General features: G+C 39.3%; 1 protein-coding gene across 5 annotated transcripts in view; it reads right to left on the reverse strand.

Annotated features, from left to right (window-relative positions):
- scn8aa (sodium channel, voltage gated, type VIII, alpha subunit a) overlaps positions 1-27,345 on the reverse strand; it is a 99,084-nt gene that overhangs the window by 49,645 nt on the left and 22,094 nt on the right. For 3 of the 5 annotated variants that reach the window (XM_061903475.1, XM_061903478.1, XM_061903479.1), the window contains 4 exons: positions 22,514-22,632; positions 21,257-21,346; positions 19,195-19,323; positions 14,102-14,193 (listed from right to left, as the gene is read on the reverse strand). In XM_061903475.1, coding sequence (XP_061759459.1) covers positions 14,102-14,193; positions 19,195-19,323; positions 21,257-21,346; positions 22,514-22,632 — 430 coding nt within the window. Of the gene's footprint in view, positions 1-14,101; positions 14,194-14,406; positions 14,499-19,194; positions 19,324-21,256; positions 21,347-22,513; positions 22,633-27,345 lie in introns of all 5 variants that reach the window. The other 2 variants (XM_061903480.1, XM_061903477.1) reach the window with 1 other exon arrangement.

A 27,345-nucleotide genomic window follows, 5' to 3' on the forward strand; every position in this document is an offset into this window, starting at 1 on the left:
TTATGTCGTCATGAGAGAAAATATTACAGTCTCTCACCACGTCACGCTGTTTTAAAAAGATTTTTGTATTTTTTTTCAAGCATACTCTACATATTTTGGTCCTAGATTGAGCATTTTTAAACATAAATTTGGCTCAATAAACTAAAACTATCAAAGCTATAGTAGTATTGGCTACTTGAGGGGACCAAAAAAAACAGAGCGTGCGTTTCACTATCATGGCCACTGATTGGCTCAGCCTGGTAGTAATACTATATTTGACTTTTAGTCACCTTTACATGCTTTTTATATATATATATATACATACATATATATATATACATAAATATATATATACTGTATCTATATATATATATATATATATATATATACACACACACACACACACACACACACACGCACACGCACACACACACACACACATATGTTAAAAGCATGTAAAGGTGACTAAAAGGTGTCATTACATGTCTAGATAATTCTCATGAAGTCAAAAAACATATTTAAAAGGTCGCAAACAGGTTTTTTATGCTACAGCTATGAAGATAATTGATTGATAATTAATGATTTATACTTAGCGAAAATTAATTTATCGTATTCATGTACGGAACCAATTACCAGCGATAAATGAGTGACGATTGCATTACTAAAAACATACTGTGATGCTTCATACATGAAATTTACAGACTTCCTTTGTAAGGTAACATCCCAGTTAATAATGATCTTATAAGCAATTGTCATCAATCATCAAAACATTTTGAACAATAATAATTGGTAACATACAACTTAAAAAACAAAACAAACTAAACATATTTAGGAGCCTTCCCATTCTTTTCAAAATCCCAAAAAACTGAGTTTTTTCTTTTCATTGTCAATGATGGACTATGCGAAATAGAGGGGGAAGGCTACAGAAAAGGCTACAGAAAAGTGAGAGGGAAGCACAGCAGCACAACACGGGGCCATGAGAAGGAGGCACAGGCAGGGTGGGGTAGGGCTGGGGGGTGTCTAGAAACCAACATGCAGGACATTTAAACTCCAAGGCTGAACAGGAGCAATTCAATGCCAGTGCCATGTGCGGTCACTTTCTTGAACTACCTCGTGTAAGGTGTCGTTACGAACTGTATGCACCGACTCCCCATACCACCAACCTGCAGTTTGTCTCATCCACACTTGAACCAAACAAAGTCTCATTGCCTTCACATCCTCTGGCAGAGTTCACACCGGCCCACCATGAAGTCAAATATGGAAGCAAGATGACACCCCTTAATCACATCTGCCTCTACATGTATAGTACAGTTAGCTTCACCGGTTATAAACAGTGTTCATCTCATCCTGTGAGGAGCACCTAATTACATCAAAGACTTCCTTTCATTTAATTTTTTAGGAATACCGTATTTCCTCGAATTGCCGCAGGGCATATAGTATGCGCCTGCCTTGAATTACTGCCGGGTCAAACTCGCTTCCCAAAATAATTAGCGCATGCTTAGTATTACCGCCTGGTCATACCTGTGACGTCAAGAGTGACCCTTCCTCTGTCATCATTTTCAAAATGGAGGAGGCTGATTTCAATACCAGTAATTTGAAATCCCATAAAGGGAAGAAGATTAATAGCTATTCAGTAGGATTTAAGGGCCATGCTTACATCACACTCAAATTTTTACTGCATATCTTTGGTAAGTGCCGAAGTGAGAAGAAGTTTTAAAATAATTAGCGCATGCTTACTTTTACCGCATGCCTTTGGTAAGCGCAGGAGTGAGAAGAGGTTTTAAATTAATTAGCGCCCCGGCGGCAATTCAAGGAAAAATGGTAACTCAATTATGATCTTTTTGAAGTTTTTCAGCATTCTGTGGCTGCTTAAAATACATCCACCACCATTGTGGTTGCACTTAGACTCCGGCTCAATGGGGATCGAAAGGGTGACTTAATAAACGAAATGCATTGTGGGTTTTATGGGTATCTGAATAGCTTATTTACATAGCTAAATGAAAGACTCTATCCTGAGGGTTAGTTCTTTTCTATAACAAGTTCAAAACATGACACAAATATGCTGCATCATTAACTGTCACAATTGATTTGGGATAAAAAAAAAATGATCTGCTGAGATTTTTTGCATGTCCAGTGTGAAAACAAAGCCAAAGAACTCGGATTAGTGAGCTAACAAAGAGACCGCCAAACATCACTTTTAAAGGGCAACTGCATTTTTTATTAAGTTTTGCATATAATTCAAAATCCTTATAAAAGACAAGAACACATGTTGTTTATGCATTTCTTACTCATAAATAAACGTTAATAAAAGTCTGCTTACAATGGAACAAAGGGGAGACGTCACCTACAAATAACCAACCAAAAAGCGCCAACAATACTCCATTTATATTTTGTGTTCGTAATAATAACAAAGTATTAGTCATATTGTTATTAAAAGCGCTAACGTAAAGGATCTAAATTTGTGAAAGAGATTTTCACAAAAGAAAAGAGTGGATTTCTGAAAACATCAAAAGACCAGGTTGAAGAATATCTGAGAACCATCTATACTGATGAGAAAAAACATGAACCGATCATTGTCCCCACTGACATCCCTCCTATATCACCCGCACAATATCAGGTTGATGTCAGCCCTCCCAAGCTGAGCGAGGTGAAACAGGCAGTAAAAAAGGCAAGATCGGCATCTGCACCAGGCCCTAATGGTGTTTCGTATAGTGTCTACAAGAATGCTCCAGAGGTTCTGAAATTCCTGTGGAAAAACATGAGAGTGGTGTGGGACAAGCAGATCATCCCGAAAGCCTGGCGAAGAGCGGGAGGAGTGCTTATCCCAAAAGAAAAGAACTCGACCACCATTGAACAGTTTTGCCAAATAAACCTTCTGAACATCGAAGGCAAGATTTTCTTCAGCATATTGGCACAGCGACTAACAAAGTATCTAAAGCAAAACCACTTCATTGATACATCGATCCAAAAGGCTGGTATAGCAGGCTTCTCTGGATGCCTCGAACATAACAGCATCATATGGCATCAAATCCAGACTGCGAAAAAAGAAGGAAAAGATCTTCATGTCTTGTTCCTTGATCTGGCCAACGCCTATGGATCAGTCCCTCATTCATTGCTGTGGACTGCCTTTGAATTCTTCCAAGTACCAACTACAATCACAAATCTTGTAAAACGCTATTTCCAGGATTTGCAATTTTGCCTTACAACATCAGGATTCACCACTGTGTGGCAATCTCTGGAAGTAGGCATCATGGCTGGGTGCACCATCTCCCCATTGGCCTTTACGATGGCAATGGAGATCATTATTAGAGCCTCGAAATGGGTGGTTGGTGGAGAACGACTACAATGTGGTCAGAGATTACCACCAATTCGAGCCTATATGGACGATATAACAACACTCACAACAACTGTCCCCTGCACCAAGAGACTGCTGGAGAAACTTCATTCAAATATAAAATGGGCACGGATGAAGTTAAAGCCCAGCAAGTGCAGAAGTATCTCCATTGAGAAAGGCCAAGTCACACACCAGAGATTTCATGTCAGCGGAACACCAGTACCAACTGTTTCCGAAATGCCAGTAAAGAGCTTGGGAAGGTGGTACGGCGCAAGGCTCAAAGACACAGAGCAGTTTGAGCAACTAAAAAAGGATACAATCACTTACAGGGATCGCATCAACAAAACCTTGTTGCCAGGAAAACTCAAGTTGTGGTGTTTTCAATTTGGCATACTCCCAAGACTTTTGTGGCCTTTAACTGTGTACGAAATCCCCATCACCAAGGTTGAAAAATTGGAACGTGTGATAAGCACGCAGCTAAAACAGTGGCTTGGAATTCCAAGATGCTTCAGTTCCATCGGACTATATGGGCATGGCAAATTGGAATTACCAATCTCGGGACTGGTGGAAGAATTCAAATGCACCAAAGCAAGGCTGGTCATGACGCTAACCGAAACTGAGGATACAGTCATTCGAACAGCGGCCCCCAGAGTACCAGCGGGAAGGAAGTGGATTCCATCAGAAGCTGTTCAGAGTGCAAAGTCTGCTCTTCAATTCAGAGATGTGGTTGGGCACGTACAGCATGGGAGAGCAGGACTCGGACTCGTCCCAAAAACTCCCCGATGGCACAAAGCAACATCAGAGCAGAAGAGACGGCTAGTAGTAGAGGAAGTCAGGAGACAGGAGGAGGGAGAGCGACATAGTAAAGCTGTCTCAATGGCCAAGCAGGGGAGATGGACCAACTGGGAAAGCCTGGAGAAGAAAAAGCTCAACTGGTATGACATCTGGCAGATGGAGGGAGCACGGCAGAGTTTTATCATCAGAGCCACGTACGACCTACTACCGTCCCCCCTAAATCTGAAAACCTGGTACGGAGAAGATCCCGCCTGTTCCCTGTGTCAAGTACCTGCATCTCTAAGACATATCCTATCAGGGTGTACTATAAGTCTCACCCAAGGACGCTATACTTGGCGGCATAACCAAGTACTTAGAGAGCTTGCAAAAACACTGGAACACAGGCGAACCACCACAAACAATCTCCCACAAACACCAGCAGGAAAGGTCCATTTCACACATTTTGTACCAGCTGGCCAACATCAAAAGTGTCAAACGACACCAAATAATGCAAGCATCCTGCAGTCGGCTCGGGATTGGAAATTGGAAGTAGACCTTGATAAAAAGCTTGTGTTTCCCCCAGAAATAATGGCTACAACACTCCGGCCAGACATGGTCCTGTGGTCTCCATCAGCAAAGCTGGCTTATGTCGTGGAGCTGACAGTACCATGGGAAGAAGGGGTTGAAGAGGCTTATGAGAGGAAGAGAAACAAATATTCTGACCTGGCAGCTGAAGCATCCCAGAACGGCTGGAAGACCAACATTTTCCCAGTAGAGGTGGGATGCAGGGGATTTATTGCCACATCTACCATCAGTCTGTTGAGGAAAATGGGGTTGAAAGGACGCTCCCTCCAACAGACTATCAAGTCCATGTCAAATGCTGCTGAAAAAGCCAGCAACTGGCTCTGGATTAAGCGCAAGGACCCCAACTGGGCAGTAAGATAAGAGACAATGGTATGCGGTCAGGCTTAGGCCTGACTCAGGGAAAAGGACGACCCTGCCATGCATAGTCCAACAGGATGTGGAGGGTATGGCATGGAGGGGGGTGTACCTGGGACGCTAGGCACACCGTTGAGCCCTCTGGAGACGTCGTGGGCTTCAAATCAACGAAACGTCGATGAAGCAGGGTGCCCACCTGAAGACCCCAATGACATACATACCCTCCTTTTCACCACTCCACACCGACTGCTACCGTCAAGACTGTTCCTACTTACCGAAGGGATTGAAACATCTAGTTCTATCTGCTTTACTTTAGCAGCGCATTGATCAGAGTGAGGCAACTTCCTTTTGCTGCTGTATCACATCACATTGCATCGGAGCTCATAAAAGTTTATTATAGATTATAAATCATGTCTCTCACCTAGAAAATGATGTGGACATAAACTGAGGATTTGTAAAACTTTGACGGCAAATCTAGACCCGGAAATGGCGAGGAAGACACACAAAAGATGCTGGTTTGCACCCAACCTTTTTTTTTTTGCGAAGACTATGAGTCATTCTTCATCTAAACAGGAATATATAAACATCCCATTGGTCAAAGTCCCAGTAAGAGCAGACATTATACAGTCAGTGCTGTTTTATTAAGTATTTGACTCTCACAATGTCTGCATTATTAGTACCGTATTTCCTTGAATTGCCACAGGGCATATAGTATGCGCCTGCCTTAAATTACTGCCGGGTCAAACTTGATTCCCAAAATAATTAGCGCATGCTTAGTATTACTGCCAGGTCAAACTCATGACGTCACAAGTGACACTTCCCCTGTCATCATTTTCAAAATGGAGGAGGCTGATTTCAATACCGGTAATTTGAAATCGCATAAAGGGAAGAAGATTAAGAGCTATTCAGTAGGATTTAAGGTCCAAGCTTACATCACACTCAAATTTTTACTGCATGCCTTTGGTATGTGCCGGAGTGAGAAGATATTTTAAATTAATTAGCGCCCTGGCGGCAATTCAAGGAAATACAGTAGTCAGAGTTGAAGTTAAAGAAAAGAATGAACATTGCAATGCGCATATGGATGCGCATTGTTGTAAATATTACGTTATTATGAATGTGCCTGTTTCTACATTACATATATGCTTACAGCATGTATATAAAAGGTTGATGGAAATGTTTGGATGTTTATAAGCGCTTATAGGCGGAATAAAGTGATTTTCATAAGCTCCATTGTAAAAGGGCTATTGCACACATTTATTTACTAGTTAAAATGCGTTCAAAAAATTAAAAAAAATCTGTGTTTCTGTCTTACATAAGGATTGTGAATGATAGGCAAAATTCCCCAAAAAGTGCAGTTCCCCTTTAATGTCATCACCCGGCACATGTTGGTGTGTTCATAGCATTTTCAAAGTGATAAGTTTGGATTCACACATAGAATTTAGTAGTTTGCGTTAGCCAAGCTAACTGCAGGCTACAAACAATGTACACTATCTTGGAAAAAAGACCATTTACTTTTAGCCATGGCTAAGCACAAAAATAAATGAATATTGTTTTTGGAGAAGACCATTTAGAAAGGCTGTGTTCTTAATGTACATGATGTTGTATAATACATTGTCATTTAAATAAAGATTGTTATAAAGAATACAACCATGGTAACAATGAATGAACATAACTGCCGTATGATAGCCATAAAATAAGTGTCTTCCGGTCATATAGTGACAGGACGTGATCATATCATCAGCTCAATAACAACATTTGTACTTTTTTCTCAAGGTAGCGAGCCTTTGTAATAGGATCCAGTTGGTTTCAGTACAATATTTTTTTTGTTTTTTTTGTACGATTCATTTTCATCCAGTTTGTTGCTCCCTTTCTCACTGTACCGCAGATACAGTACAGCCATGTGAACAAAAGCTTTAGCCAGCAAAAATGGTGACCGCGGCCCCTCAATGCATTGTGAAATCACGTGCCCTTTCGAGCCCTATACAGGACAGCACATTGTAGGAAAGAAGGCATAAACTTCTATGTAATAGACAGTTTGCTTAACACACATATGTGGAAGGTGGCCAAAGAATGAAGAAAGTGATTTTGGTTTAGACTAGGTTGTTAGCCTATGTTAAGCTTCTACGCAGTCATTGTGCCGTCTGGTCAGACGCCATCTTAAACCTTGCATAGCTCTTTGCCGAGCGTGTGACGTGCAATTCTCTGCCGAAGTGCTACGCGCAGTGTTGCCAGAGTCAATTCAGTCAACAACCACAACTCTCGATGACTATTTAGCTTATCTGCATCCCTTGTCCCATGTTAACAATCGTCATTTTCTGCAATGACCACCAGAACTTTGCGTCACTACTTACACCGCAATTTCCACCTGACGAAACCCATATTTTAAAAATGTAGCGTTGGGTAAAGTAGTTTAGCCTCCTCTATTAGGCTAGGATCCTTAAACGTCTGTACAAAGATGATGAAGATGTTCGACGAGTCGGTGGTGGCGGGCGCCTTCCTCTAGGCCGTGGCCTGCTGGGGTAGCGGACTGACAGCGAGGGACGCAAACAGGCTGGACAAGCTCATAAAGAAGGCCAGAAACGTGGTGGGAGTGGAGCTGGACTCTCTGGCGGTGGTGTCAGAGGAGAACTCTAGCAAAGCTCCTAGCCATTATGGACAAAACCTCCCACCCACTACACTCGGACCTGGCGGAGAGAATGAGCACGTTCAGTGGAAGGCTCAGAGTCCCAAAATGCAACACGGAACGACACAGGAGGTCCTTCATACCGACAGCCATCAGACTGTATAATGCATATGTTCCTTCTTGACTGCACTTAAATGTAGAATATATGTAGAATATATTTATATTATTCACATGTAAATAAGTATTTATTGTCTATTGTGAGCGAACTGTGGTGCTGAATTTCCCCCAGGGATCAATAAAGTACTTTCTATTTTATTCTATTCTATTATGCAAAACCAACAATTGGTACCTGTTTTTGTGTATTTGGGATCTGCACAACAACTCAAACCATGAAGGCATGGCAGAGATATTTATAAAACAATATTGCTTCCCTTCATACTTCCTCTAAACCAGGAGTCTCAAACACAATTTACCTGGGGGCCACTGGATGCAGAAACTGGGTGAGGCTGGGCCGCAAGAAAAGATTTCTTAAAAAATCTAACATGCACTTTTTAATGAATTCACCTTCTATGAATGGCTTTCCTGCCCTAGCAGCATACTTGCCAACCCTCACGATTTTTCCAGGAGACTCCTGAAATTCAGTGCACGTCCCGACAATCTACCGGTGCAACCATTTTCCCGAATTCGTCCCAATTTTCACCCGGTCGATATTATTAAGGGCTGCCGTGACTGCACTGCCTTTAACGTCCTCTACAACAGTGGTTCTCAACCTTTTTTCAGTGATGTACCGGGGTACATCACTGTATTCAAGTACCCCCTAATCAGAGCAAAGCATTTTTGGTTGGAAAAAACAAGATGAAGAATTTAAATACAGCACTATGTCATCAGTTTCTGATTTATTGAATTGTATAACAGTGCAAAATATTGCAAATTTGTAGTGGTCTTTCTTGAACTATTTGGAAAAAAAGGTATAAAAATAAATAAAAAACTTGTTGAAAAATAAACAAGTAATTCAGTTATAAATAAAGATTTTTCCACAGAGAAGTAATCCTCAACTTAAAGTGCCATATTTGGGGATTGTAATAGAGATCCATCTGGATTCATGAACTTAATTCTAAACATTTCTTCACAAAAAAAGAAATCTTTAACATCAATATTGATGGAACATGTCTATAAAAAGTCTAGCTGTCAACACTGAATGTTGGATTGTTGTATTATTTTTTCACAGTTTATGAACTTACATTCATATTTTGTTGAAGTATTATCTAACAAATTTATTATAAAGTATTTATGTATTGCTGCTATTTTTTTAGAATATTGATAGTAAATCTCACTTTTCCCTTGGCAAACCTTCACATACCCCCAGGGGTTTGCGCATCCCCAATAAAAGGACTACTGCTCTACAACATGTCATCGCGCACGCTTTTACATCACACAACAAAAGTGACAGCTCTGTAACATTTTGTGTGAGACTTGTGCAGAACTATGTAAGTGGCTGCAAGACGTACTTGGTCAACAGCCATACAGGTCACACTGAGGGTGGCCATATAAACAAATTTAACACTGTTACAAATATGTGCCACACATTGAACCCACACCAAACAAGAAGACAAACACATTTTGGGAGAACATCGGCACCTTAACACAACTTAAACACAAGAGAACAAATACCCAGAACACCTTGCAGCCCTAACTCTACAATAAATCACCTCAACCGACGCAAGTAGGGAGGGTGGGGGGTGTGGGGTGTTGGTGGTAGCGGGGGTGTGTATATTGTAGCCCGGAAGAGTTAGGGCTGCATGGGATTCTGGGTATTGGTTCTGTTGTGTTTATGTTGTATTACGGTGCGGATGTTCTCCTGAAATGTGTTTGTTATTCTTGTTTGGTGTGGGTTCACAGTCTGGCACATATTTGTAACAGTGTTAAAGTTGTTTTTTTTATGGCCACTCTCAGTGTGACCTGTGTAGCTGTTGATCAAATAAGTCTTGCTATAGCGCACGTGCGTGGGACACAGCTAGATGCAACATATACCGGTAACTGGGCTTGCACGCTGTCTATACAGGACATAGAGGACGCTAAAGGCAGTACCATTATGGCACCCCCTGAATGTTGTTGATTGGGTAAAGTTCGACAGGGATTTCGAGAGAATGGATGCCCTGAAATTCAGGGGACTCACGGGATAATTGGTAACGTTGGGAAAGTATGACGCTGTCAAGCTCCATTCATATTAAACTCGCGGGCCGCACCAACATTAAATTGTCATATCAAAGTGCGGGCCGCAAAGTAACGTCTCGCGAGCCGCAATTGGCCCGCGGGCCGCATGTTCGAGACCCCTGCTCTAACCGAACCATTTAAAATTTATCCCAATGGTGACGTTTTTCCCATTAGTGAAGTCAGCGGATATCTCTAAATATGGTACAAATTTACCCTAAGGGCTTTGTGCTGGAGTGAATAAAATCCTTCTTGTTCTGTATCCTCTTGTGGGGCGGACTGGCTCGTACATGCACATGTACGCTGTTGTCATTTCTAATACAGAGAAGCCAACTTTTAACTTATGTCTGTTAGTAGACTTCATATGGAAGTGTTAAAAACTACAACATGGATGACAAGGACAAGACGCAACATCTATGCAACATTTTGACCAAAGAACCACCATTACATGGTATGTAAACCACAAGGAATTGTTTTAAATGTAGAAAAAAATCATAATATGACCCCTGCAGGTGATTGCTGCAACAGATTTTCAGCACTGGGAAAGAAAGATATGCAAATTTTGTCTGAAATTCAAGCAAGTGATTGCTGATCTTCCGCCATCTTTGATAAAAGCGCGAGTGACATAACAGTAACCAAGGCGGTGTGGGCTAAGTCGGAAGCGTCTATTGAAGCTGCAACTAAATTGATACGTGTCCAACAGGGAAGAAATTTTGCTCACGTGAGAGCAGGACAAACATAGTTTAAAAACTGTTTTTACCCGTGGGCCATTAGGATATGAAATCTGTCCCAATAGCTTACACACTTTTTCACAGTTGCACTGCTGTTTGTGCTTGTACTTATTTATTATTTTTAACACGTTTTTTTATTTTACTGTAATCCCATCATGCTCTCATGTTTGATGACATTAAAGCATTCAATGCTATTCTATATAATCTAGTCTACAACTGTCACTTTCATTATAATTGTTGATCTCAAATCAGGGTAGAAAGCCCTCTGAATGAGTCACACACATACAGGAAATAATGTCTTAAAAGTCGACCAACTAAGGTTACGGTTTTTTGGAAGTGCACATAAAGCTATGCATTTTTGGAGGGGACGAACGAGCCGGCGTAGTATATCCTCGTACCTTAATACAGTAGCATAACCGAGACTTTTAAAAGGAAACTGCAATTTTGGGGGGAATTGGGGGTAAAAAAATGGATGGATGGCTGGAAAGTCAGTGTGGAGGGGGTGTGGCCTGCGAGCCTGCAGCGAAGTAGGGTGTGCCAGGACAGGCCTTAAGTCAGCGACAGGTGCGTAGATTGCCCAGGTAGGACTTATTATCTAATCACCTGTCGCTCTGTTTAAGGAGCAGTCGGGGAGAAGAGGTTGTGGGAGCTTCCGGCTGATGTATTGGATGGGGCGGTCGACGCCCATCACCTGCTGTGAACAAAACAGCTCCCAGTCCACTGCCTGACGCGTCAAGACGAAAAAAGAGATGAGGCAGTTTTTAGGTCTGGCAGGTTACTACTGAAGAATTATCCCCCGGTTTGTGGACCAGACCGGCCCACTAACTGACCTCACCAGAAAGTGTACTCCAGATCTGGTTCAGTGGACAGAGCAGTGCCAGCCGGTGTTTGAGAGGGTTAAAAAGGCCCTCTGCAAAGAGCCGGTCCTGCACATGGCAGATTTTTTTCTCCCGTTTAGTCTGCAGGCTGACACGTCGGGCAGAGGACTGGGAGCTGTTTTGTCCCAGCAGGTGGAGGGCGTTGACCGCCCCATCCAATACATCAGCCGGAAGCTCCCACAACCTCTTCTCCCCGGCTGCTGCTTAAGCAGAGCGACTGGTGATTAGATTATAAGGCCCACCTGGGCAATCTATGCACCTGTCGCGGACTTTGAGGCCAGTCCCGGCACACCCCGATTCTCTGCAGGCCCGCAGGCCACGCCCCCTCCACAACCAGCTAACAATGAAGCCTAAGGAAGTTGCTCTCTTCCGTCTAAAAAGCGTTCTAAAAAACATCCAAACATCATGGTTTTATATACCTGCTGTAAGTATATATGTAATGTATAGTAACAGGCACATTCATAGTAACATGTAATATTTATGTATTTTTGCTCATTTTAAGCATATGGCGACCCATTAATTTCATTACGTTTGCTATTTCTTCAACAACTATTAATAATCATTATGGACCTTATGAGAGATAACAAACATAATAAAATAATCACTTACTGTACAATATCTGCTTTTGCTAGGATGCAGACTGTGAGGATATTCATATATTTCTGTTTATATGAAGAATTAATCAGAATCCTTGTAAAGAGTGAGAAAAAAAAGCCAGTGCAGTTTTTTTGCCATCTCTGGGTATAATTTGAATGTCACAGAAGACCAACTTCTCGGTTTATGTCTACAACCTTTTTCTATCCAAGTGAGAGGCATGATTTATATTCCATATTTAACTTTCACCAACTAATAGGCTAACATGAGTAGCAGCTCAGTATACCAACACTGTAGCTGCTTAAGCTAGTTAGCTTTCTGTGATCACATCATCACCGTGTGGCTAAAAATAGTTTGTCTGAAACGCTAACAATAACAATATTGATAATACTTTGCTAATATTCAGGTCACGAGATGTAAATGGGGTATTGTTGGCTGTTTTTGGATGCATTTAGGGTTTTGTATTACTCCCATCAACACCATTGCCAGCAACCTAGAACGAGCCAAATATTACAAATTAAAATGCAAAAAAAATAAAATACACATGTGTTCTTATTACTTATAAGGATTGTAATTGATTCCCAAAAAAATTAAAAAGGGCAGTTCACCTTTAAACTCCCACACCTTATAGTCTTAATATATTGTGTGGCTCAAAAAGGCTGTGATTGGTGTATGTGTTTTGAGCACATAGAGTCAACACCTTCTCCTCCAATTTCTGCTCAATATTTGCAATAAAAGTGCCATTAATTAATTAATTATCCAATAAAAGGCCCCACCTCTCTTTAATTGCCAATGTATGGTCGCGACAAAGGAAGCTAACAAGCAAAATGGTTAATTAGTGTCACGGTTGTTCACTGAGTTGACTCTCCGGAAAACACTGCCCCCAGAAATCCGGCAGAAGAGGAGCTATAAAAGGATGAAGACGGGACGGCGTAGTGACAACGCCGAAACATAAGCCTGGCTTAAATGTACTGATTGATTTACTCATCCTTAATAACCCTCATTGGATTAATACATCTGTAAAAGACCTGCCAAGAACGTAATTGAAACCAAAACTATGTTGTCAGAAAAGTGATATCATTGATCGTGCCACTGGTTTGCAAACAAGTACATTTCCTTGTGAATAGGTATTTAGGGTAAATGTCACCCAGAAAGGTCAATAAGCCATTCACCCATCCCATCTGCATTCAGATCGGCATTCTTTTTTTTCTCTCTCTACAGGTTGTAAAGAGGAAGAACAAAATCAATAAACTAAAAACAAAACCAAAAGGAGGGCAAAACAAATTTCCAATGCCATTTGGAAGCCAAGCTCTCGATAGGTTGTTATTGTAAAAGCAAGTGACTGAAAAGCATCATGCAGCATAAGAGATACAGTATGTTGGCAATCTAGGCTTGGCAGTCTTCATACATTAGGATCTGGGTGAGTACATATACTGTGTGTATATATATATATACATATATATATATATATGTATACATATAATTACATATATATACATATATACATATAATTACATATATATACATATATACATATATATATACTGTATATATATATATATATCAGGAGTTAACTTTTTCCTTTGTGCAACAAAATGACTAAGCCTTTTGTTCCACTCGCACGTTAATTGAGGAGAAAGACTACAATTTTGAGACACTATTATCTATCAGTCAAAAGATGAGCATGCTCCATCGACAATTTTCTTAACTGAAGAAAAGGGCATCTGCTTATTGGGAAAAGCCAGTGAAAGAAGCTATTTTAGAAGAGAGCCGCAGCTGCCTTGGAAACCAGCCTCATAATGAGAGCGCTACTGGGGCAGGAAAAGAGTGCAGACACATTGGAGGGCCCTTGAGGAGACTGCAAAGCCTATCAAAAATGTATTGGTACCATTTTTGATAATTTCGGAGGACAAAAAGAACCAAAAAAATGTCTATCTCCAAATTTTGTTGCTGCTTAAATCATAATTGTAATCATAAGAATAGTGAGTAGAAAAGAAAGGGTGAGAGGATCAGCCTTAGTGTTTAAACAGAGTCTCACCTGGAATCACAGAGATAGTTTTCAATGCTCGGAGAACTCTGAACGTTCTCAGCGCAGATACATTGCCCAGGTCCACAAACTCTGTTACATATCTGAAATAGGGGAAGGATCACACACAGAACAAACACGATGACAAAAACCACACACGGCAAGAGCACAACACCACCGAACCAGGAGGAAAAACGACGCCACTCACAGAGCCTGTCCACGGAGGAGAAGGGTGGAAGGTGAAAAAAAGGAAAGAAAGACACACACACCTAACACCGACCCAGCCCCTGTCAGCCCCACACCCAATCCTGTCTTACCTGGGATTACAGAAATAGTTTTCAATGCCCTCAACACCCTGAAGGTGCGCAGAGCTGAGACATTGCCTAGGTTTACAAACTCTGTTATATACCTGCAGGATCAAACCACAGTTACAACAGCTTGTTATTGATGTGCACATGTGACGATGGACATCAGTTCAGACATTACTAGAGGGGCGGCAGGAGGACACAAGACATGTCATGACATTTTGGTCTTGCACATACAGGATGTCCCAGAAAATGTACATACACATATACAAACCCCGTTTCCAAATGAGATGGGAAATTGTGTTAGCTGTAAATATAAACGGAATACAATGATTTGCAAATCCTTTTCAACCCATATTCAATTGAATGCACTACAAAGACAAGATATTTGATGTTCAAACTCATAAACTTTATTTATTTTTTGCAAATAATTAACTTCGAATTTCATGGCTGCAACACTTGCCAAAGTAGTTGGGAAAGGGCATGTTCACCATTGTGTTACATCACCTTTTCTTTTAACAACACTCAATAAACGTTTGGGAACTGAAGAAACTAATTGTTAAAGCTTTGAAAGTGGAATTCTTTCCCATTCTTGTTTTATGTAGAGCTTCAGTCGTTCAACAGTCCGGGGTCTCCGCTGTCATATTTTACGCTTCATAATGCGCCACACATTTTCGATGGGAGACAAGTCTGGACTGCAGGCGGGCCAGGAAAGCACCCGCACTCTTTTTTTACGAAGCCAGGCTATTGTAACACTTGTGTTGCTGAAATAAGCAGGGGCGTCCATGATAACTTTGCTTGGATGACAACATATGTTGCTCCAAAACCTTTATGGACCTTTCAGCATTAATGGTGCCTTCACAGATGTGTAAGTGACCCATGCCTTGCGCACCAATACACCCCCATACCATCACAGATGCTTGCTTTTGAACTTTGCGCCTATAACAATCCGAATGGTTATTTTACTCTTTCTTCTGGAGGACACTACGTCCTCTGTTTCCAAACATAATTTGAAATGTGGACTCGTCAGACCAAAGAACACCTTTCCACTTTGCATCAGTCCATCTTAGGTGAGCTCGGGCCCAGCCAAGCCGGCGGCGTTTCAGGATATTGTTGATAAATGGGTTTGGCTTTGCAGAGTAGAGTTTTAACTTGCACTTACAGATGTAGCGACCAACTGTAGTTACTGACAGTGGTTTTATGAAGTGTTCCTGAGCTCATGTGGTGATATCCTTTACACACTGATGTCGGTTTTTGATGCAGTACTGCCTGAGGGATCAAAAGTGCGTAATATCATCGCTTATGTGCAGTGATTTCTCCAGATTCTCTAAACTTTTTGACGATTTTACGGACCGTAGATGGTAAAATCCCTAAATTCCTTGCAATAGCTCGTTGAGAAATGTTGTTCTTAAACTTTTCGACAATTTGCTTACAAAGTGGTGACCCTCACCCCATCCTTGTTTGTGAATTACTTAGCATTTCATTGAAGGTGCTTTTATACCCAATCATGGCACCCAACTGTTGCCAATTAGCCTACACACCTGTGGGATGTTCCATATAAGTGTTTGATGAGCATTCCTCAACTTTATCAGTATTTATTGCCACCTTTCCCAACTTCTTTGTCACATGTTGCTTGCATCAAATTCTAAAGTTAATGATTATTTGCACACAAAAAAAATGTTTATCAGTTTGAACATCAAATATGTTGTCTTTGTAGCATATTCAACTGAATATGGGTTGAAAATTATTTGCAAATCATTGTATTCCGTTTATATTTACATCTAACACAATTTCCCAACTCATATGGAAACGGGGTTTGTATATGGCAACAAGTTATTTTTCCAATTTAAATTATCGGTATATATTTTTTGTATTTATGTAGCAATCAATATCTGTTTTGATTTGCCCTAAGAATGTATCTATCCGTTAAAACTAACACATCATTTTGGAGCACAGCTAAAGTGGATGCCTGGCCTTACTACCTGCTTGTAGCCACATTAGCCAGATGATTGAAATTTGATTTAAAATCTGTGTTTAAGTCATTCAGCAGCTCAAAAATGGAATTGCTGGATAGACTCTGCAAACATTGCATGTTGCCATGCACACTCTCTCGGTCGTCCGTCGTTCTGATAGTGTGCATACATTCTGTATATGCATTAATGCATACATGGGTTGCGCTCGCTGTTTTGCTTATTTTGTAGAACCAATCCTATGTACCCGAGTTTAGGGTATCTGCTCTACAAGCAAACTTATACCAGATCTGGCTCAAACTATATTATTTACAAGATTTAAACTCTTTCTCGTTATTTTCTGCATTGTTGCGCTTTTTTCCCACAAGTTTGCTGTATTCGTTAATTCTTGTTTCATTTTGTTTTTTGATTATGCCGCGTGCCAAAACAACTTTTTAATGTTTAGCTGAACCATGGTGATACTTTGGTACACACCTTCAGGAGACGAACAAGCAGGTCTGTAAAATGTAAGTAACGTCTTTTTATAATGGGCCATAAATCTTTGATCATTTCTCAAATGATGATAAAACTTGGATGATATATGTATTACATGTATGCTAACATGTCGCTTGTATAGCATTTTGACAACAACCCGCAAATGTAATTTACAGTCGCGAGCAATGGCCCAAAATCAGGTATGCCAAATATAAAAGTAGTGCTTACGCAAGTAAGTGCAATAAAACATTTATGAATGTGAATACTTTGTCCATGTTTTCAATGATGGTACGTTGTGTTCATAATACTATCCTTCCATTTGGATGTATTGATAATTTGCGATGTCGCAATCGCATCAATTCACGCAAAATCAACTAATCCCCGCAAACTATGCGCGGCCTCTCAATTTTGTCTGACCACAACTTTTTCACATATTTTGGCCAATTTGAGTCATTCTCACAAATAAAATTTGTCTCAAACGCTCATGCCAACTATCTAACCAAAACCTAAGTTTGTTTCTTGTTTAGACAAAGCAGAACAATATGTCAACTCTTTGTTGCTCGGATTGTTCAATTGTCGTTCTCTCCAGACCAGTGGTTCTCAAATGGGGGTACGCGTATCCCTGGGGGTACTTGAAGGTATGCCAAGGGGTACGTGAGATTTTTTTAAAGTATTCCAAAAATAGCAACAATTCAAAAATCCTTTATAAATATATTTATTGAATAATACTTCAACAAAATATGAATGTAAGTTCATAAACTGTGAAAATAAATGCAACAATGCAATATTCATTGTTGACAGCTAGATTTTTTGTGGACATGTTCCATAAATATTGATGTTTAGGATTTCTTTTTTGTGAATAAATGTTTAGAATTAAGTTCAGGAATCCAGATGGATCTCTATTATAATCTCCAAAGAGGGCACTTTATGTTGATGATTACCTCTATGTGTAAAAATCTTTATTTATAACTGAATTACTTGTTTATTTTTCAACAACTTTTTAGTTATTTTTATGTTTTTTTTTCCAAATAGTTCAAGAAAGACCACTACAAATGAGCAATATTTTGCACTGTTATACAATTTAATAAATCAGAAACTGATGACATAGTGCTGTATTTTACTTCTTTATCTCTTTTTTTTTCCAACCAAAAATGCTTTGCTCTGAATAGGGGGTACGTGAATTAAAAAAATGTTCACAGGGTGTACATCACTGAAAAAATGTTGAGAACCACTGCCCTAGACCTACTTTCTGTTACTGTCTACAGCGCTAAACCTTCTGAGGAACGTAATATATAACATTTTATTATGTATAACATATATAATGAAATATTATTAATATTTTTTATTCGCAATGCTGACCTAGCAAAGAGGCAGCATCTACATGACAGAGATGTTGACGTGTGTTAATTATCTCTCATCGTCTCTCCTTTAGCAACAGCAATTAGCGCTATAGATTTCTCTCAAAAATTCTGAATGTTTGAAGGTGAGTGTGTTGGAACTAAATAAATGTTTAGGATGGACAAGTACTGTTTAAGTGTTAAACATACACAGAGAATGTCTGCCACTTGTGGACAACAGAGACAATAACAGACAATTAGGAAGACTTTGGTGCTGTTTCTTTCATATATCTAATAAATCATTACATTACTAGAAATGTTGAATTAAAACTGTACAGTTATTCGTCAATAGGCTCCGAGTATGTGCTTTTTATCCCATCTAGTGTCTGCTTTTAAGTCAGTGTGTCATAAAACAAGTAAAACATCAGCAGAGTATTTTTGTTCCAATTACAAATTCTGTGCTTTTATAGATTAAAGTTACAAAAAACACTTAAAACATTGATAGAAAGTTGCTAGAATCACAAGTTGATTCAATGTTAATCAAAAATAGTAGGCTTCAAAACAGCGCAACTTTTGCCACAACTTTCTGAAAAAGATGCCGCAATATCAGTAATTTTAGGTTGCAACCATCACAAAAAATGCCAGCAAAATTCTGGAGGCACTGTTATATTCCTTCAAAGCACTTATTAAAGAAAAAACACAATCAATATAGTATGTACACTGTTAGGGACAGCCTACATAATGTAGTTGAAAGACCTTAAACTGAATGTTTTAGACAGGAAGATTTTATATGACAAAAGTTGTGACAAAAACAATGAGGCGTGGATGCGGTCCACGAAGCCACGGTGTGTCGCATGGAAACCTTCAATTCCCAAAGAGAGGTCTCACAGAACAATGGAGGGAAACAGAAGATGAGTTATCAGCAGGAAAGATGAACATTGGCATCAGTGAAAGTAACCATTCGACCAAAGTATTGTTTTTTTCACAGTGTGAGTAGCAGGTGTAAGAGTTACACTTACGCCATGGAGATGACCATGAAATCCAACCAGTTCCATGGATCTCGGAGGAATGTAAACCGGTCTATACAGAATCCTCGTGCCGTGATTTTTACAAGAGACTCAAAAGTATAAATTCCTGTGAATGTGTACCTGAAAGACAAAACATTGTTGACTGAATCACTTCACAGTCCTTGATAAACATTCAGTCAGAAACATAACTCGTGCGAAATGTGCTCAAAATTATCAATTTGCAGCAGTTTATGCCCCACTCACTTTGTAGGGAAAGGAACCATATTTGGTAAGTAGGGTCACTATTAGGGTTGCGCGATGGTAACGATGTACGATATTAATGATGTAAATTCGGCTGATGATAGAGATTTGAATTTACCGTCATATCGTGATAATGCAGTTTGAAGCTGGCGAGCTAGCGACTAATGTCCCAACACAGTACGAATCTTTTTCAATGTCAATCATCTTTGCCTCCATGGCGGCAAATAAACTGAGTTTTTAACAAAAAAATTTATATCACTGGAAGACTTGAGGACAAGGAATAGCTAAACATGCTGCACTACACACTGTAGGAGGATACAAAAAAGCCTAGCTAACCGCTAAACAAGAATTGTAGAACCTACACAGAGATGGGCGGATTGATACAAATATCAACAGTAACAATACCAAGTATAGTTTTAGGTTATGTTCAATACTACAGTGATTTAATCAGTATTATTAATTATCACAAAATAGTTTTTTGTCATTTTAGTTCATGCTTACAAACCCAGGAAAGCAAAAACCAATTGTAGTTTTTACTTTAGTTTAGTTATTTCGCACTATTGACTTTATGATACATTTTGTAAGTAATAAAAGGGAATAAGCAAATAGTTTAATAATATTATTGTTATTGATACATACTGATTTTTGTTCGATTGTAATTGTGATTAAGAATGGATCATTTAATAACATTGATGACAAAATTAGAAGTATCAGTATCAGCATTGATATGACCAATACTGCCCCTGTAAATACTTGGTATTGGATTGATACCCACATTTGAAGTATTGCCCAAAACTAATATAAAGTATCCAAACAACAGGAAAATAAGTTATTATTAAATTTTACTAAAGTCTAGATAGAACAATGCTACAATAAAAAAATTATACAATTTTAACAGTAAATTAGCTAAAAGAATAATGATAGTTTTGATAAACTAATACAACCAGAAACTATGTTATATATTACCGCATACATCAGCACCTAAATTACGAACCTTTGTGACTTGTTTAAAAATGGTTCTATTATCATTTATATACCAAATAATATATTGTGATATTATTATCACAGTAGGCTGCAATATATATCACAATATATACTTTAGGTCAGTGGTCCCCAACCTTTTTGTAGCTGCAGGCCAGTCAACGCTTGATAATTTGTCCCGCGGCCCCTGCAGGACAATTATTATTTTTTTTTTGGCATGAAAAAGGGAGGTTTTTTGGGTTGGTGCACTAATTGTAAGTGTATCTTGTGTTTTTTATGTTTATTTAACAAAAAAAATTGAAAATAAAAATTAATTTGAAAATTCTTCTGCGGCCCGTTAATCAGGTTGGGGACCACTGATTTAGGCCATATCACTCACCCTTACGCACTATTGTACATGACAATAAAGCCAGCTGATTGAAAATAGCAAAAAAATTATTATATTATTCAGTATATCATTAAAGCATTTTCAGTTTTAATAGCAATTTCAAAAAGTGGATTGCATTGAACTGCAATCTTTTTCCAAGGTATGTCCGACCTATTAAGTATAAAAAATATATTTCAATGAACGCAATAGGAGTGTGCAGGGACCCAAAGCGGCTGATATCAACACACAGTATTTCAGGATCATTACAAAGGCCATGGATTGAAATTCTGATTAATTTAAAAATGTCTAAATAGGATCCTGAAGATGGATTAATAAAACAATACAATATTTCATTGTGCTAGAATCAATTGTATGACGAGGAGAGGCACAAACTGCAGATGGGTGCAAACGATTATTATGATGATGATGATAGAGAGGAAGACAAAATTAAAAACGTGTACTTACTCTACTTGTTTTGACCACTCGGGAGGATCACTAAAGGTCATGAATATACAGTTGGTCAAAATAGTACACATAATGATCATGCTGAAAAGAGTGAGTGAGTTAAGGAAGAAAAAGGTTACAAACAACACAGTTTTTGAAAACTCATGCTAAATACGTAATCAAAGAGTTTGGTTTCATCAAATTATTAGACAAAGTGATAGATATTGACATTATAACATGGTTCGTTCAGCAGAGGTTTGAGTGTATCCACTACAGCAGGCCTGGGCAAATTAAGGCCCGGGGGCCACATGCAGCCCGTTAAGATTTTCAATCTGGCCAACCCGACATTCCCAAATATTTTTATTTAGATCTTTAAGATGTAAAGTGTAGCTGCCATTATGATGTGCAATGATGTTTTCTAATGACCCTAAGTCTTCAACTTTACAAAGTATTTTAATGGTTAAAATCTGCAATTTTGGATGATATACCAGAAACTATGGTCATTTAATTAGTTACTATGGTAATCTAATTAGTTACTATGGTCATCTAATTAGTTACTATGGTAATCTACGTCACAGCAGCTCAGACAAGCCACCAAGCAGTGTGGGTGGGAAGCGTTTCCACAGAGGAGGAAGGAGATTTTTACAACAAAGTTCTAAAGCTTAGTGATATCAGATATATCATATTGTAGGTGGGTTTATTTTGTACCCTTCGCGTTCATATTTCACTGTTTGTTGCATTTTTGTTGCGTTTCACTTGATTTTAAAATATGTCGATCGAAAGGGTATGTGGCATTCATATTTTTTTTTAATATTCAGGGTTTTATCGTTCATAGAAAAATGTGAAATTCCATTATATTTTTTAAGGCGGTCTGTCATGACGTTTTTTGCATTCAATCAGACATTATTGTGAGGTTTTGTATTAGTGTTCCTAAAAATAGATATACCGGCCACCAGACACATTTTTTTCTGTAAATGTGGCCCTCAAGTCAAAATAATTGCCCAGGCCTGTACTACAGTGTACAGAAGTATTATTGCTATGAAAGGGAAACTTTGGCGAGTGTTGTTTCTTGAGGACAGCTACTACTCGAGCCTTGTATTAATTTTGCATCAGTTTCAAAGTCAAAATTACTTATCGTTTTTACCTTCTTAAATATCATGCATGCTCAAAATATGAAATGTCATATCGCTACACATAGACAGACAGGATATCATGAATAATACACACGAGCATGCGATCCTTAAGCCTTTGCTTTTAAAGAAGCGTTTAAAAGGATATGAATGTATCAAAATTTTAATAGCTATTTGCCTAACTGGATTAAAAGGACTTATGAAGTACAAGGCAGGTGTGGCACTAAAACGGAAGATTGTCTTCCCTCTATTCAGCACTATAAATGTCTGTGGAGACAAGAAGAAGAAGAGAGAAAGAAGGAATGCATCAGTTAAAGACAAAAGCAAGTGTATACAACAGAATGTGATAATCATTACAGTACAGTGGTACCTCGGTTTTCGTACGCCCCACTTTTTAATGACAATTTTTCTGCAAAAGTTTGCTCCAGTTTTAATATACTTGTACCACGGTTATTGTCTGGCCAAACACTGCACATACCAAAACTTAAGTTGTCCCTTGTTTATCGCTTTAAATTGTTTCCGGACATGACCGCAATTAATTAATTTCTGTGAAGTAGGAATCAACATATAAATCCAATATTTGAATCAGAAAAGCATAAAAACATGAATACAACCCTCTAAATGGGTTTTTCAGCATTATGACAACCCTCAAGACATGAAATAACACCTTTTAGTCACCTTTACACTATTTTAATCTAACATACTAATGCTGCCTTTGGTTGAGCCAGTCAGTGGGCAGAACAATGCACTCTGATTGGTTTGGTGTTCTCTAGTGGCCAATAATCCTATAATTTCAGTCATTTTATGTTTGAAATGCTACATTTTGGACCATTTCTTATAAAGCATATTGTGGGATATGCTTTAGAAAAAAAAAAAAAAATTCTGTGATGTGGTAAAGCGACTATTTGTAGTGCGTTGTGGCGAGGGACAACTGTACTATGTTTGCACTAAATCTAGTGGCCAAACAAATAATCCCACAGGTTGGTGACTCAGTCTCTATGCTGTTTTGCTGTGCTGCAAGATAAGCCATCATGGGGCGGAGGAAATCTAAAAGGGGCCAGCACTGTATAAAAGAGTGAGAAACACTACTGAATTCAAGAAAAAACTTGTCTTCTTCTCCAGCGAAAGTCTTTGTTAAAGACAAACATGGTTTGAATTGTGGATTTATCCATTCATTAGTCATATTTATATTTCACATAGCTTTTTAAACTATAATCATTCTCAGTAGAAATTTTAAGAAGTGTTTTTAGGGAGTTTTCATCGGGTTTACATTATTTCATGAGACCATTTGATTGTTGGAACTTTTTGTAACGAACCAAGGTAGCACTGTTCTTTAGAAGTGCATGATCAGTTTATCCCACCAGATGGTTTCCGTACTTCCTCATACAAGAGACACAATTAGACTTCTACTCAGTTAAATTAATTATTTGGCAAAAAAAAGAGTTGATAAAATGGTCCGTGATATATTGTCAGACCCAAACTGGGATCATCCGTATCGTGTGAACGTGCTCTAAATAAAACTGTGACCTGCGTTCTGCACACAAAAGACAATCAATCTAATATATTCCGCTGGGACACACTTCATAGATAAGCAAAGATAAAAGATCATGTTAGCAAGCACATCATCCAGGATTTCTGACATTTTGCATGCAACAAAACATATTTGAAGTAAGAAAAAAGGCTGCCAGGTTGTTTCTATTATTAGCACGTTGTCCCATTAACTCAGCAGTCCTGATTGATCACAGTATTTTTTTGTTTCCTTTTGTCCCCTGGATGCACGGTTTGCGTTTGCGTGCGTGCACTTGTAAAGGCACCCTGCGTTTAGCTGCCGTCGCTCATGCCGTCCGCCATCTATGCTCAGCTGAGGAGTTGTTGTTTTTTAAGAAACCAAAATAAGCTGGCAAGCCTTTTACTGTGGATAACCTCCATCCATCCATTTTCTACTGCTTATTCCCTTTAGGGTAACGGGGGGCGCTGGTGCCTATCTCAGCTTCAATCGGGCGGAAGGCAGGGTACACCCTGGACAAGTCGCCAACTCATCGCAGGGCCAACACAGATAGAGTGGATAACCTCATAATTGATTAAATAAAACATGGCGAATGGCATGAAAGTTTAATGAGACAATGTGCATTTGCACAACTGATCTGGGCCAGTGTGCTTTAACAAGACCTCCCCTTGTTACATTAGGCCCTACGGAGCTTGTTGAGGGCTGGAAACGACCGAGTCAGCTTTTTGTGAGGGTGGAAGAGTCACATGACTCATGCAACCAAAATGTACATGTAATGCACGCTGCTGCGAGTACGAGTGCCCGAATGCCCACCGGTTGAGAGTCGAGCCGTGTAGCCAAAGAGCAAAAAGACACAGGCTTAGCACACCACAGCTTGTAAGGGAGTTTACTATTGCACAGAAAAAATAGCCAGCATCCGTCACATATGCAAGAACATGAACATGCAGGAGGAATTAAGTGACTGACTGCAGTCACATCACCTTCTTGACATTAATCTGAGTGAAATGTAGAGGCCAATTAAAAAATCCTGTCCATCGTTAGGATTGTGTGTCCAAGCCTCCTGAGTGGTAACACTGGAATCATCCCCACGTTCGGAATGTCCCACTTGCCATTAGCATGACATTTAAATACACATATGTTTCATCCACACGCACGACACATGCGCAGCAGTTTTAACACACTTTCACACGCTACTGCCATGTATGCGTGGAGTCTTTTTTTTAATCTACTCTAACGCATGACTAAACTGCTGCAAAGCTACTGAAAATTTCATAATGGGGCGCCGGGCAAGAGAGAGAGGAGACACACAACGGCGAGATGGCGAGCTAGCAAAGCAAGCAGACAGGCGGCAACTGTGGCAGCAGCAGGCTGAGAAGATGCACAGCAAAGGCAGCTACAGCGAGCAAGCAAGCAAGCCGTCCGGAAGAAGAGGAGAGGCAAGGGAGGAAGGGAAGGGGGATGGGTGGTAGAGGAGCTGAAAAAGAGCGAAGGAAAGGCGCCCGCCATTAAGCATGGCAGGGAAGGGTCGCGGTGAATATTCAATGGGTCTTCCCCGCACACATCCTATTTTTAATGGCGCTTGTGGCCTCCCAGCTTAACGTTTACAAACATGCACTTATGGTATTTGGATTCTACTACCACGCTATCACCATCTACTGAAATTGCGGACCAGACGTAATCAAGGAAAAAAGAAGGGAACCCCATCGTTTTTTTAAGTTGTCACTTTTGAGGCACATCATATGGGTTGTGATCGAAATGCTTAGGAAGACATGCTTGCTTAAATACACTTATTCCTAAAGGTTCATAGTTATCAGACAAATGGGGAAAGCCGCTAAATCCCACCCATGCAAAAAGGTTTTTCCTGATGTTTTTTCAGCCAATACTCATATTGGACAGACATGTGCCTTTAAGTGCGATAAAGTATTTTGTAAAGTAAATCTGTACAGCAGGTATGGGCATCTACATCAACAATATGATTTGCCTGAGTAGCTGGACAGGACCAAAAAAAAAAAAAAAAAAAAAGTACAATAGATGTGTGTACCAAATCGTGCAGTGATTCAGCTAAACACCCTAAAGTTATATGGGGTGTAATGTAGAGCCAATAAGGTGCTTGATGCAACTTTGGGGTTAAAATTTTGGATTTGACAACAACACCAGCTTGTGATGCATTTGTCAGAAATTAATAGCACAGGCAACCCAGTAGGTGTGCATGTTTTGACAAATGTTCACATCTGGTTTGCAAAGGTTCAGGAGTAAAATAGTTATAAAATAGCCAACTTTTTCCATTATACATCATCATTTTTTTTTTTTACATTTCTCCACACATCTAACACGCTTCATTGTATAGTATCAATCCATCAACCCATTCATCCACCGTCTTCTGTTTATCCGAGGTTGGGTCGCGGAGGGAGCATTCATAGCCTAATTCAAGGGTCTGCAACCTGCGGCTCTTTAACGCCGCCCTAGTGGATCCTAGTAGGAGGACAACACGACACAAACCTCCCTAATTGTTAGAGATCCCTGTTCAGTGTATTTGGCGAGCACCTAATTTTGGTGGTTCTTGAACTCACCTTAGTTTGTTTGTATGTATAAATGTATTCAACGATGCGGGAGGAGGACATACTTTAGGCCACTCCTTATTTGTCTCATTTTGTCCACCAAACCTTTTTTACTGTGCGTGAATGCACAAATGTGAGCGTTGTTGATGTTATTGACTTGTTGGAGTGCTTATCAAGCATATTTGGTCAGTGCATGACTGCAAGCTAAACCATGCTAACATGCTATTTAGGCTAGTATCACTATTGAGTTTGAGTTTGAGTTTATTTCGAACATGCAAGCATACAACATGATACATCACAATTTCCAGTTTCTCTTTTCAACATGTTCGAAAAGGAGTAGGAAGAAGCAGAGCTTATTTAATCCTACCCCTTTTCTTTTACATATCAGTTGCTAAAACTTTTGTTCACTTCCTGTTCTCAATGTATTCACAACATACTTCATAAGTAATCACAATAAAAATAAATAAATAAATAAATAATTGGTGAAGTAAGTTTTATTCCATACGATGAGATAAGTAAGATTATTTTGAGAATGAAAGAATGAATGGGTGAATAAATTCAGAATGTTTATCATGGTTCTTCTTTTTTGTACTTTGTAAACACTTTCAGTTTGAAGAGTTTCTTGAAGTGGATCATACTAGTACATTGTTTGATTGCTTTGCTTAATCCATTCCATAATTTAATTCCACATACTGATATACTGAAGGTCTTAAGTGTTGCACGTGCGTACAAATGTTTAAATTACATTTTTCTCTAAGATTATATTTCTCCTCTTTTGTTGAGAAGAATTGTTGTATATTCTTGCGAAGCATGTTATAGTCTGCTTTGTGTATAATTTTAGCTGTTTGCAATTTCACCATGTCGTGGAATTTCAGTATCTTTGATTCAATAAATAAAGGGTTTGTATGTTCTCTA

Source organism: Nerophis ophidion, linkage group LG06 (genome assembly GCF_033978795.1).
Source record: "Nerophis ophidion isolate RoL-2023_Sa linkage group LG06, RoL_Noph_v1.0, whole genome shotgun sequence".
Classification (NCBI taxonomy): Eukaryota; Metazoa; Chordata; class Actinopteri; order Syngnathiformes; family Syngnathidae; genus Nerophis; species Nerophis ophidion.